Source organism: Brassica oleracea, chromosome C7 (assembly GCF_000695525.1).
Source record: "Brassica oleracea var. oleracea cultivar TO1000 chromosome C7, BOL, whole genome shotgun sequence".
Taxonomy (NCBI): domain Eukaryota; kingdom Viridiplantae; phylum Streptophyta; class Magnoliopsida; order Brassicales; family Brassicaceae; genus Brassica; species Brassica oleracea.
Genome location: NC_027754.1, coordinates 36,173,037 through 36,186,523, shown reverse-complemented (window position 1 = coordinate 36,186,523; position 13,487 = coordinate 36,173,037). Strand labels below are relative to the sequence as shown.

Sequence of the window (13,487 nt, the reverse complement as noted above, 5' to 3'; positions counted from 1 at the left end):
TTATTAAACTCACTTTCTTAATGTATGTTAAACACACGTATTAATGGCGATTTAAATATGTAAACCAAGCTTTAGATTAATTAATTAAAGATAAAGCATGATTAACGTCGGGGGATGAAACCAACGGCTGAGATTACTCGAGGGTTTTATATCTCTCCTTCCTATCCGGCTCCCCCACGTTTAGTATCCAAACACGTAGACCGTTGGATCAAACTCAAAGAAATACAATCTGAACGGTTGACTTCATCAACACACGGATCGCCAGCGTGGCAGTAGATGGTGTATATAGACACACGTTGTTGGATCATCAAATCGTCATATCAAGCAAATCGTAAACCGCTACAAAACCGTCAAATAGGAAAAAGTAATTTGTGTTTGTTTAGTTTGTTAAGAAGAATCCGATGGAGTCGTCACCAGCAGCAGCAGCGAAGCCGGCGAGAGGCGCAGGAGGAAGGAAAGGAGGTGATCGGAAGAAGAGTGTTTCCAAGTCCGTCAAGGCTGGTCTTCAGTTTCCCGTCGGTCGTATCTCTCGTTACTTGAAGAAAGGTCGTTACGCGATCAGGTACGGCGCCGGTGCTCCCGTCTACCTCGCCGCCGTCCTCGAGTACCTCGCCGCCGAGGTACATAATCTTAGATCTCTGTCGATTTTGAGGATGTGCATTCTTCGGAAATGAAATTAGGGTTTCGAATTGTGATTTAATCTGTAGATCTAACGAATCTAATCCCTCTCGCAGGTTCTGGAGCTTGCTGGGAACGCAGCGAGGGACAACAAGAAGAACAGGATAAACCCGAGGCATCTCTGCTTGGCGATAAGGAACGATGAAGAATTGGGGAAGTTGCTCCACGGAGTCACCATCGCGAGCGGTGGAGTTCTTCCTAACATCAACCCGGTTCTTCTTCCCAAGAGATCCGCATCTCAAACTGAGAAGCCTGAGAAAGCTGCTAAAGCTGCCAAATCTCCCAAGAAGGCTTAAAATGCTTACTGTTGTTTCCTTTGTTATATCAAATCTAGAAGAACTTGTTTTTTTAGGGATTGTGTAGTTTACTTTCTATGTTTACTCTCCGTTTGGTTTGTTTTATGGATCTCCAATGGCTGATTATGCGTTTTGTAATGAATGAACTAATAATTTCTGGGTATCTTCTCAGTTTCTCAGTCATCTCAAATAAATAAAAATTTCTTTCTGGATTTTTCATACTTCTCATACCCCACTCGATTTCAAGGAAAAAAAACAGAGAAATTAATGTTGGTTGGATGTTGACGATAAACCTGAATGGGTAGTAGTAGCATTAATCAAAGTAGTTTTTGCTTAATTATAGTTATTGTTTGTTAATTAATTAAAGTACAGAGGATAAGTCAGTTCATGCTCAAATTGGGCTTTAGATGGGCCGGCCCAATTTATTGCTGTTAAGGCGTCTGTCTCCTACACGATGATTCTGGAAACGGACGGAGGATTTTTAACTTGCCTTGCGTGCGTGGGGTTTAGCCTGCAATCAAAAGTGTTTGAATCTTAGATTTGGCGATGATGAATTTGCTGGTTGAAAACTCTTATATCCGACTAATTCATCAATTGATTCAAATTTCAATAACTCGTTATTGTTGTGTTCTTTTTGGCAGAGAAGTGCCGTCTCATCTTCGAAGCGAAGCTCGGTTCTTCGCGTCGTCGCTGTAGCTACCGCTACTTCTGGAGTTGTTTATAGTACAGATACAGGTAAACCAAGCTCTAACATTTACTTTATTTGCCGCATGGTTAAATACACTGGTGGCAAAATGTGATCCTGTGTGATCATTTATTTCCAGGAACGAGAATATCAGTGGCTATCCCAGAATCTATTCAAGAATCTAAGTCATTGCCTTGGCAGTTCTCACAGAGTTTGATTAATCGCACAGAGCAAAGCTTGTTTGGTTCGTAATGAAAAATCTCATCTCTCTCTCTCTCTCTCTATCTATGTATGTAAATTTTTCAAATATGAAGCTGCAATTTTTTTAAGAAATTTATGTTCATTTTATTGTATATGTGCAGGAAATTTGGCGGCGTTTTCTGCCAGAGTTAGTCCAAAACCAGAAGCAGCTGCAAGTAATGATGAGAAGAGAGCTCCTGTTGAAGATTCGGATAGTGTGAAACCACCGAGCGGTGGGTTCTTGGGGAGGGATACAATCGCTAATGCGGCTGCCAGAATAGGACCGGCTGTTGTCAATCTCTCTGTTCCTCAAGGTTTCACTTCTTTGCTTATAGTTTTGTTTCTGGCTGTAGGATGATTGATTCATTGGGTGTTGTTGGGTGATCTTTTTGGATTTTTTTTTTTTTTTTTTTTTGTAAAAGGATTTCATGGGATTACTACCGGAAAGAGTATCGGTTCTGGTACGATCATTGACGCTGATGGCACAATATTGACTTGTGCTCACGTTGTAGTCGATTTTCAGAGTATTCGCCAGTCATCTAAAGGAAGGGTAAGTTCAAAAAAAAAACGATCAGCTCATCATAGTCTGGTTTAGAAAAGAGCTTGTGGGACTAGTGAATGAGTTAAGAGTTTATTTCAAACCTCTTGATTACTAAACCATGTAGTTTTTGTTCATACCATCTTTGCCAAGTATCTTGAAATGACATTTTGAGGAATTCATGATTAATTGTTTGGAGATATAGTAAGAGATCTCGGATTATAGCTAATGATATGATTTGTTTTTTTCCACTACCTGGATGGAATCTATTTTTTTGAAACATATCTATGTAGTGTGAAACATTTGAGGTTTTGAGTTGCAGGTTGATGTGACATTGCAAGATGGTAGGACGTTTGAAGGTGTGGTGCTGAATGCTGATTTACAGTCCGACATTGCATTAGTGAAGATAAACTCAAAGACTCTATTGCCAACTGCTAAGCTTGGTTTCTCGAGTAAGCTTCGTCCAGGGGACTGGGTAATAGCTGTGGGTTGTCCTCTTTCTCTTCAGAATACAATAACCGCCGGTATCGTTAGGTAAATAAACACACACACACCTGTAACCACGATAATTTTCTTTTCTTCATTTGATAAGTTCTTATCACTACACTGTGTTCTTTACTTCGGATTTTGTTGTTTTTCTTTGGGTGTAGCTGTGTTGATCGCAAAAGCAGTGATTTGGGTTTAAGAGGCACAGGTAGAGAATACCTCCAAACAGACTGTGCTATCAACGCTGTAATAATCCACACCTTTCCCTTCTCCATGGCTTGAGAGATCTTGTTAACGTTTGGCTTGCATGTGTTTCGTTTTTATATTCTTCTGCTTATTTGTGTGGCAGGGAAACTCAGGCGGGCCTCTTGTGAATTTGGACGGAGAAGTGATTGGTGTTAATATCATGAAAGTCTTAGCTGCAGATGGGCTCGGCTTCTCTGTGCCAATTGATTCAGTCTCCAAAATCATCGAGCATTTCAAGAAAAGCGGGTATGTTAGTAATCAATCTCTATACCTGTTCATTGGCTTGGCTTTGGTTGTTTCTCGTGATGAAGGTTGAAATATAGAAAACTATTGTTGCAGTAGAGTAATTCGTCCATGGATTGGGCTAAAAATGATCGAACTCAACAAAATGATCATTGCTCAGCTTAAGGAACGGTACCCGATGTTTCCTGATGTGGAAAAAGGCATTCTTGTCCCTACGGTGAGTAATTCGTTCATAAAGAAGAAGATCCATGTTGTTTGTATTAATCCTAATCAGTGTCAAATTTTGCGTATATTTGCTGTTTCTGCAGGTGATTCCAGGATCACCAGCTGATCGAGCTGGATTCAAACCTGGTGATGTTGTTGTGAGATTTGACGGCAAGCCGGTCGAGACCATCAAGGAGGCATGTATCATATCTCATCAATCTACATTCTTCTTAGAATATAAATTATTCATGTGTGAATGAAGTTTCAATTGCAGTTAATAGAGATAATGGACGATAGAGTTGGGCAGCGGATCCGAGTAGTGGTGGAGAGATCAAGTAAAGAAACGGTCACACTAGAAGTCATTCCTGAGGAGGCCAATCCAGACATGTGAGACTTACAGATCCAAACTTCAGATGTATTTTGATTTTCTTCTTTTCATGGTATTTGCTTTCCTCTTTTACAGCGGAGGTAAGTTGATACTAAAGTCGATGTCATTTTGGACAAAAGTAATCCTTACTAATGGTTTCATTTTGATATAACATTAACCATCTAGTTTGACTTGATTGGTATAGAGATCCATTATGAATTGAGTTATAAACGACTCATATATAAACAACAAAGTCAACTAATATCTAATACGTCCACATTCAGTAAGATCAAAAACAATATGACAAGAAAGAATTGCTAATGGCAAAACGAGAAACTCAACCTATCGGCGCGCTCCCTTTGGTGCATCATTGGGGCTCCTATGTGCCTTGTGCTTCGATCTCTTCTCCCGTTTCTTGCTCCTGAAGAAAATGAGTATAACAGAATAAGCAAAAAAAAACTATGAAAAGTCATTAGAAGAATCAAAAGCAGACAGAAAGGTGTACTCGTCATGTGAAGAACTATGTCCTAAACAAGATTTAAGCTTCCGATTAATATGCTTCATGTCCTTTTCACTTGGATATCTGTAGCTCTTTACCTGCAAAGATAGAAAGAGAGAGAGCATATACTAAAACTGCCTTTTAGAATGAAACCATGGTTATGTAAAAAAATTTTTTTTTTAAAAAGTTTGGCGCATACCAAAGATTCTATGTCATCAAGTAATCTAGTGAGCTCTGAAGTCGTGTGCTCAGAGTTCGGCTGAGAAACAATGCTCTCCAGGTACCTGCGCTAAATGCAGTTTAGTTGAAAACAGACGCCAAGAGACTGAATAATGTAATTGTACGATGGCCATATGGTGGAAAAAGGGAAAAACAACCTATCAAAGTCAACCACTCCGAGAACCCCATTTGCAATACGCAGAGCAGCCAACGCAAACTGTAAAAAAAAACAATGCAGCAATTTGTGATACTTCTTCTGTTATATATATAAGCTAAAGAAAAGAAGTGATAACAAAACATATGTGAGCTATACTAGTTTAACCAGATTCTTTAATGCGTTTAAGTAGATTATCTTCAACCTAATAACAAAAAAGGCTAAGGGAGCATCTGTGAGCATAACTTTATCGGCCTCTCCTGTTGCCGCTTTGAGCAAACTCTGCAAAGTGCTTGACATGTTATGCCAGTATAAGAAAATAACACTTCACTACTTCAGTAAGACCCGCTAAGTGAAAAAAAGACTTGCAGGTAAGAAAGATAGATTTACCTCCAGCTTCTGGATTTCATCATCTCTAGCTTGAAGAAACTCCTAGAGGATGAAAAGATGATGTCACTTTTGGAGAGACAGCACTAAGGTAAACACAGATGAAAAGCCTAAACAGTCAAGAGTTACCTCCATGTTACCAATAAAGCCTTCGATTGCACGATACGGTGCATAGACAATCAGATCAAATTCCAGACTCTGCACATACAGTTAAGCTAGTATGAACAAAAGAACAGGACATCAGGGATACATAAGCATAGGGAAGTTATTTGCTACAGATTAATTGACTCATATATCATGCCTGAAGAACAGCCATCTCATACTTGAGAATTACGTGGTGATCTTGTTTAATCCCTTTCCCTATTTCCTCAGCAGATACATGGTTCTCCTCTATTTTACATGCTGCATACACACAAGTTAACCTGTTTAATGAAAGGTATCATCAATTAGTCCAAATTACAACATTCAACCAAGGTGTAACTAACTGCCTAAATAATCTTTTTCAGAAATAAAAAGAATTCAACTACTTGACTAAATTTAATAAACACTTCCAATACAAATTTTCTTAAGGATCCAAAAGAAGTGTTACATTATTTCTTTTGGATGATGTTGCATAACAAACCATTGCAGATAAAACCTTTTAAAGTACTGGAGAGCTGTTGCCTGCAAATGATTAGAAGGAGAAAACATGAATTCAGAGAGCTAACATACAAGATGGGAAATTTTTTTTTTGACTTCATCATAAAATTTCATCTGGAAGGAGAACAATGAACCTGAATCTTGTGAGGAAATTCAAAGGCACTGCATACTTCTTGAACCTTTGCCTCATAAAATGCTCTCATGAACCGTTCTTCATCAACACTCAACGGTTTAAGCTTCTTATCAGCTGAGAGTAAATAACATCAGTTAAAATTTGACCAACAAAACCGCAATGAAGAAGAAGATTTTGAACCATGTGAGATAAATCTAAAACTTACGTTGATCTCCTGCATCACCTTTCTCAATAGGATAAGTTAGTAATCCACTGGCATCTACTTCAACTTGAGTTGTTCCACACTGAAAATAAGAATCTGTCATGAATACAGACTAAAGTTACATAACAACACTTAACACACACACACCTTCTCCACCAATTGCACTGCCCTCTGATTAGCAGCTTTATATCTCTCTGCCTACAGTCACAACAACACTAGAGCTTAGTTGCAAATTTTAGAAATCTCACTTCTGAAATGTTCCAAATTCACACACACTATCGACGGAGATTCTCTTTCTGAGTCGGACTTATTCAGACAGAACCAGTAGGCAGGTAGAGAGATAAAGCTGAACCACCACCGTTTCAATTTCAATTTTATGGCTTTCAACAGTATGTTGGGCCTTTCAGTTTGATTATGATAATATTATTTACAGGCTCTTAAGCCCTGAACTGGCCCAATAAATGTTTTTTTTTTCTTTCCTTTCTCCAAGGAGAGAAGAGAACAAAACTGAGGAAGACAAAAAAAACAAAACAGCTCCATAGTTACATAATCAATGGTAGCCAATCAAGAAGCTGTTCATTTATTAACTAACTTAAACTAAACTGACCTATATAATCTGCTACCCTTTTTTCAAATGAAGATACACGGTTAATTATGTAAGGAACTCAAAAAGTTATATTCATGTTTTGACAAGAGCCATGATTTGATTCTTGATCCATCCCATGCAAGTCTGTATTTCTCTGTAGATAGGCATGTTCTGCGGACACCGCGGCTGCAAGCTACTCACTGCTGTCTCCATCACCTGAGCCACGTCCCCTGGTGGGTACTGCTTCTCTGTGCACTTCTGCATGCATTAAAAAGGTTCAAATCAATACCCATTTCATTTTAGTCCAAGTAAGTTTCCTTTTAATTTACCTGAATCATGAGCCAAGTTGCAACACACGAGCTTATAAGTTCCGAAGCCATTTGCGTTTCGTTTTTTCCTGATCCCATCAATCCTTCGGTCATCGCCTCTCCTGTGTTAGAGGGAGACCGGCTTTGATGATGATCCCAGCTGCCATTGGCTTGGTCTTGATGCTTCATACGAGACACTATAGAATTATCTAATGGCTGATGATGTTCGCCGATTGAGTCTAAAGCTTGTTGTAGCATCTTCCCTGCGTCTTCGTCATCCTTCCCCGAAGATGCAGCCTACAACCCCCACGGTGAGACCAATTTAAACAAAACATAGACTTGTATGACTTTGAGTTCTCTGTATTTAAAAATACAACCAAATTCAACAAAGGCAAACACATATCATAACTACCTTCATAGCTGCATCCACCAGTGCTTGTGCTATTGACCTTGAACCACTGACAATTCCAACCATTTCTGGCTCCATTTCCTGAAAACCAGCATCATGACAGGATAAACAAAATGAGGTTTGTATATATTTAAAGTTCACTTAAGCCTATTTAGTTACCAATAGTCCTTACCTGTGCATCTGAAGTACGCTGCAGCATCAGAGCTCGTTGAATTTCATCTCTTCTTGCTTTGATATTGTCTGTGTTATACGTTTGATCAGTAGTGACTCGCCTGTCTCTATCATCCTGTAGAGACTTATTGCATTATGCATAGAGTCTACCAAAAATGTACTGAACCAAAAAAGAAAGATCAAAGCTTTAACAGACCAGTCAAACGTCATTGTTTACCTCTTTCTTAGTAGGACTCATAGAAAAATCGACATTTTCAAGCTCGGAAGGAGTGAACAGAACAGATGCATCAGAGCTTGGGTGTTTCCTAACCTGTGCTTCTCCGCATACAGTCAAGCAGTTATCCATTTGCCTCCTTAGGCCGTCAGGAGTATATTCTAACGGATTTAAAGGCATGCAATCAATGTCCTGTAACAAAAAGGATTTGTTAAATCATCTGAGATAAGATTAAAGTATATAAATATTATAGTTTGAGATTTACCATAACCACTTCGACGCCCAATTCATCAAACAGAACGTTGTGCTTGTTATGATCCACAGTAAGAATCTTCCCATCACGAATCTCCCGTGTTTTTGGATGGATGGCAATGACTCTATTCCCAACTGATAAAGGCTGGGCCAAATCTGTAGGAAGTACTTCTCTAGCACCTGCACGTAGCTCTGTGTATTGCTTTCTCACAGATTCGCGATATTGTTCGAGTTTATCCCGCTCTTCATGTACGAATCTCTCAGAGAATCTCCGAGGTCTGCCAAGAGAACTGAACATATAACAGAAAATGAGTAACCTTTTCAAAATCTTTGAATGTATAAGGGAACTGTTACAAACCTTTTAATGACGCTCCATTCAAGACGAGTAAGTCTTGGAACGTGACCAAGGCCCACGTGATTTAGATAATCAACGAACTCCATCTTTGCAAACCACGGATAGTCAATGGCACTATAGAACCATTCGAATATGCACCTTCGACGTACCAATGGATGTGACAGACAAGTCGAAACCTTCTCCTGTGAAATGGAATAAAAGCAAATAAGTTACTAGATTTTTAATGCGTCTTAAGAGAAATGAAGTTAGAGACTCCCACCTTTAGTAGTTCATGATGTGGTTCTGCTTCGTAACTATGTGACTTGTTGTGAGTGGCTTCAGAAGATTTAGTTCTTTCTTGTAAACTTTTCTTCAAACTAATCTTACGCCTGTTTGGTGGTTTCTGGGGTAAACTCGCTGGACCCGAACCTGAAACTCGTGTAGCTGACACTGCTTCATTTGGTCTTGTTATTTTCTTATCACTAGTTGAACAAGATTCTTCCGATGTCTTTGCAGTTTTCTGCTGCTTTGCTGGACCTTGACCAGCACGTCTGGGGTTGAGCAGAGTCTTCAAATTATCATCTTCAGCCGATTCCTGCAATGCAATAAACAAAGCATAAGTGTTTTTGATGAAAATACTTTGCCAAGGATCCTACAAGTGCATTGTGGACAACCAACCACAGATCACACAGAGTAAGATTAAATCCAAGCAAAAAACTACCAATCAGGAGAGAAGCGTTTTTTTTGCATATATATAGATAAGCAAATACCTTATTATGTAGAGGTTTACGTTTTCTTCTTGAAGTGTCAAGTTCCCCTCTGGGAACAGCATTACCATCAACGAGTTCCTGCGCAGACTTCGGTTTTCTACTATCAGCAGCTGAAATTACATGTAGGACACTATGGTCTTCTCGTCCTGCTTGTTTTGCTTTTTCTCTGTTATGGCTACTGGATACGGTTTCCCGAGTGTTAGCTACTCTTTCTTCTTTCAACTCTGCAGATGATTCTGGATCCAACACAAAACATAAAGAGAAGATGCTAAAGCTGCAGATATGTATTAATGGGGTTTTCCTTCTAAACCCAGACAATATATTAAACCCAACCCAGAATATAAAAGCATTCGATGCTCACCTGATTCCATCAAACCACCCGGAGTCAGTAAAGCTGACAAGTCAGCCAATGCATGCAGAGCTTCTAATCCATCTACACATCAAAAAAAATTAAGGCCTTTAGGTTAAGAAGACAATGTGGTATAGTAATAATCGAAATTTCACATCTATGACAAAACTATAAAAAGGGACTATTACTGGACCTATGATTTTTTTCCCACGTCAACTTATTATTGGGTTTTACCTCCATAAAATAGTTTCTTATTAGCTTTTTTGGCTATCTAGTGAAAATATTACCTCTTGGGGCGTTGCATGCTTCTCCGCTAACACCAGAAGTATCTCCTTCTGCTTCTACAATTCTGACATTTTTCTCCTTCCGGGGAACCTCCACGTTACCAACCCCTTCTGTATCCATCAACGAGGCACCATCTCTATCTGGAGATCCCTTAATGTGCCTCCTATCTCGGCTTATTCTCACCACATTCCTAGACATGGAGCTAGCATGGTGCTTGGATTGAGCTTCCTTTGCTTGTGACTGGCAAACCCAAAGAGTAGAATCGTTATTTTAAATGAATCATGGCATGATAATAAACATTAAAGTTTCTAGAGCTATAGAGATACCATTTTGACATTTGGCGTGCTGTTTTTGAGTTCTGTTCTTCTATGGGGAGACGCTCCTACCCTTCTCGATGCATTTGCCAATGCTAATGCTAGTATATCATCATCATCATCATCATCATCAGCATCAGCCTCAAGTTGTTTCTTGGCTCTTTGATTTGGTGGCGTTGAACCTTCTGTATCATCCCTCTGATCTGCACTTGGTACAAGAAACCGAGGTGTACGTTTACCAGTGGCACGTCGCTCCCTTCCTGCATAACGTAAAGTAACAAATTACACATTCTTGAATATATTCATTTACACGCTGCCGCAGCTTGTTGTTCATTTACAACAATTTAAATCGCATAGTACTCATTTGTTTAGCATCTTTGAAGCCTTAAATTTCAGGAAATTTATTTGGGCGGAAAATAATGATTGTACCATAAACTTGTGCCTGCTTCAAAAATGAGAGGCATCCTTCCGTTGATGCAATTGAATGTGGTGAGATAACTTCTTCTCGAACATCACTAGGCGGAGCTTTAGCACGTTTGCGCTTCTGATATTTCCTCGAGACTCCAGAATCAACGCGGCCTTCTCCTTCACTTTCGCTCTCCTCCTACAAAAGTTACCATAAGCATGTACACAACCCATTTCAACATGACGTTGAAAGTGGACCAGCCGAGATAAAACAAATGGACTCACTATGACGCTGTAATGGTCAGTCATCATTGCAATGAGGCCAGCGACAGACGCAGTTCCCTCGGGCAGGGACAAATATGCCTGGAAATGAAATGGCAAAATCAATTGTGAGAAGGTATTCATTATTCACCTAATTTCGTTTTATGGTTAGAATGAAGCCTAGGGAAAGTGAGATATTCTTGTAATAATACCCGATTCATAGAAAAAAGAGCTTCCACCATGTCAGCAGACCGGTTACTCCGCACCGAAGCAGCTACCTAAGAAGCAATGAAGTAGTGTGTTAGGAGTTTGAAGTCATACAAAAGTAGAGAAAGTAACCATATACTGTGTTACCTTTTTCCAGTCTCTGCCATGCTTCCGATAGGCTTCATAGAAACGCTCAAGCTCACCTTTCGTCCACTGAGGTCCCAACTTGTCAGTCAACTTCTTCTTCTGCAACGTGAAAAAAACAGTCAACGAGGTAAATCTGATTCATGTTTGAAGAATAAAGAGCATCAAAGTTACAAAGAGAGAGAGTCTTTTAAAATTCAAAGTGAAGGGCTTTTAATAAGATAAAGATTAGGTCAATGCGGAAAAAAAAACTCACACGTTGCTTGACTTTGTCTATTTCTGGAGAGGAGGAGGCTTCTTTGGTGACGACGCGCTTTTTCACACTTCTAGGCGCCATATTCTGATTCCTCTGCTCCCTTCAACCAAAATCCCGAATCCAATTCCACTGAAAGAAGATCATCAGTATATCGATTGCGAGTTAGAAAGACAACACCTTTGCTTTACAATTTGAGTCATCAGTAAAATAAAAACCAAATCCAAGAGGATCGAAATCAACTTTGAGGAATTCAAAAGAGAACAAGACCCAGATTCGGATTGAGATTTCGAAAAAACGCACGAAGAAACATAAATCACAATTTCAAATCCAATTTTCCGACAAATTTGTAATTTGAAAGTAATCCAACTTCGAAATCGAAATCAAGCAGACTCAATCCCCATATCGAAATCGAAGTTCATCGATAAAGTTGGAAAAATACCCAATTAGTTCTGCTAAAAACCCTAGATCAGAACAGATCCACTCACCGAGTAACGCAGCTCAAAGAGAATCTGCGTTGAATCACACGGAGTAGAACTCGGATGAGAGAAAAGCTTTTGAGAACCTTCTTGGAGAGATCGGTGAGAAATTTCGAAAGAGGTTTTTAAAAAGTGAAGAGAGATTGAAAAAAAAAAAAAGATTATTTGGGAGACGAAGGAAGAGAGAGAGAGGCGTTGCCGCGAAACTTGAATAAAAGGACGACGACTCGAGAGTTGAGAGAGAGCCAATAGGCATTCTCCTTTTGATATCTAACGCGTCTGATCTGAACCCTCCACGTGGCTTCTCGTTATATGCACCGTTAGATGTTCTTGATTTTCATTTAGGGTTTGTAGTAACGGCAACATGCGATCATATTTGAAAATACCCGAATTGTTTTAGTATGAATAAACAAATTATACCAGTGACGGTGAAAAAATGAAAAAATGGAAAATCTTTTTGCTATTTTCTTCTTTTTTTTTTTTTTTGTCAACTCTTCTCATACTTTCTGTAATAATATTTCATATGTAAATATTTTAAATTTATTTCTCACAATAATTTTAAATCAAATGTGATACAAATAGTAAGAGTTCATTTTGTCATGGAAAGATATTGTAAACCATTTAAAAACAGTAAAAGAAAAAAATAGACAAATATTTTAATAAATTTAATGATTTTTAATATATTAATTAATTTAATTTGATTCCAAAGTCACATTTTTTTTAACTTAGAACGTCACATTGTTGTCAGTCAAAGAAACAATTGCAACCAATACATTACTTAAATAAAATTTGTAATATAGGAGTATAGAACAATTATTTGTTGTTTTCCAGAAAAAAAAATCATAATATTGTACTTCCTCCATTTTTTTAATATAAGTCGTTTTAGAATTGTGCACATAGATTAAGAAAATCATTAATTTTTATATTTTCTAAACAAAAACATCATTAATTATTTATCTAACCACAAATCAACCAATAATAAAATAGAAGGTATATTATTATTGGTCATATAACATTAAGCGTTAATAAATTTTACATAGAAAACCGAAAACGTAATATAATTTGGAACATAAAAATTTCTCTAAAACGACTTATATTAAAAAACGGAGAGAGTATACCTTATGAGTTTTTATCGATTATCGTCATTTCTTTGATATGAACATTTCTTTGCCGAAACCTTGTTCCAATGGGTGTGCTGGGGGATATGGACGGCTCGGAACTATCGTATATTCGAGAACAAGATTTTCAGTCCGGCTGAGATACTCTCCAAAGCCATCTTCTGTGCTAGAGAATGGATTGTCGCTCAACCTAGAGCCCAACCATCACACTCGGCACAAACGGCATCTGCACTCCGGCCTCCTCAAGCAACCACAGAGACTACCTGCTACACTGATGCGGCTTGGAGCCAAGCCACGAACAGAGCAGGTTGTGGTTGGTGCTTTATGAATCATGAGAATGTTGTTTTCCTGCAGGACGCCAGAGCGTTCGAGTTCATCTCATCGCCACTTATGGCCGAAGCAATCGCCATCC

At 38.7% G+C, this 13,487-nt stretch overlaps 4 protein-coding genes across 4 annotated transcripts; 2 read left to right on the top strand and 2 right to left on the bottom strand.

Annotated features, from left to right (window-relative positions):
* The first annotated feature begins 307 nt into the window (after positions 1-307).
* Positions 308-1,188, top strand: LOC106301786 (probable histone H2A.5). The gene is made up of 2 exons (XM_013738260.1): positions 308-620; positions 735-1,188. The coding sequence occupies exons 1-2, from the start codon at positions 402-404 to the stop codon at positions 972-974; spliced, it is 459 nt and encodes a 152-aa protein (XP_013593714.1). The 5' UTR covers positions 308-401; the 3' UTR covers positions 975-1,188.
* Positions 1,189-1,446: 258 nt separating this feature from the next.
* On the top strand, positions 1,447-4,179 carry LOC106306356 (putative protease Do-like 14). The gene is made up of 11 exons (XM_013742940.1): positions 1,447-1,535; positions 1,616-1,709; positions 1,799-1,903; positions 2,022-2,213; positions 2,322-2,449; positions 2,760-2,971; positions 3,088-3,169; positions 3,273-3,415; positions 3,509-3,629; positions 3,721-3,813; positions 3,891-4,179. Exons 1-11 carry the CDS (start codon positions 1,521-1,523, stop codon positions 4,005-4,007), a joined length of 1,302 nt encoding a protein of 433 aa, XP_013598394.1. The 5' UTR covers positions 1,447-1,520; the 3' UTR covers positions 4,008-4,179.
* A 23-nt stretch (positions 4,180-4,202) lies between these two features.
* LOC106303199 (cyclin-H1-1-like) lies at positions 4,203-6,756 on the bottom strand. The gene is made up of 14 exons (XM_013739531.1): positions 6,749-6,756; positions 6,493-6,562; positions 6,364-6,414; positions 6,220-6,298; positions 6,016-6,128; positions 5,832-5,905; positions 5,544-5,664; positions 5,372-5,440; positions 5,246-5,287; positions 5,069-5,137; positions 4,860-4,918; positions 4,682-4,766; positions 4,489-4,580; positions 4,203-4,404 (listed from the first exon to the last, which is right to left on the bottom strand). The coding sequence occupies exons 1-14, from the start codon at positions 6,754-6,756 to the stop codon at positions 4,326-4,328; spliced, it is 1,011 nt and encodes a 336-aa protein (XP_013594985.1). The 3' UTR covers positions 4,203-4,325.
* LOC106306355 (protein ALWAYS EARLY 1) lies at positions 6,680-12,133 on the bottom strand. The gene is made up of 18 exons (XM_013742939.1): positions 11,967-12,133; positions 11,482-11,610; positions 11,229-11,327; positions 11,087-11,152; positions 10,899-10,976; positions 10,638-10,812; positions 10,221-10,468; positions 9,897-10,134; positions 9,622-9,693; positions 9,261-9,496; positions 8,771-9,085; positions 8,515-8,693; positions 8,170-8,446; positions 7,908-8,096; positions 7,692-7,805; positions 7,523-7,600; positions 7,132-7,407; positions 6,680-7,060 (listed from the first exon to the last, which is right to left on the bottom strand). Exons 2-18 carry the CDS (start codon positions 11,560-11,562, stop codon positions 6,896-6,898), a joined length of 2,886 nt encoding a protein of 961 aa, XP_013598393.1. The 5' UTR covers positions 11,563-11,610; positions 11,967-12,133; the 3' UTR covers positions 6,680-6,895.
* Between the last annotated feature and the right edge of the window lie 1,354 nt (positions 12,134-13,487).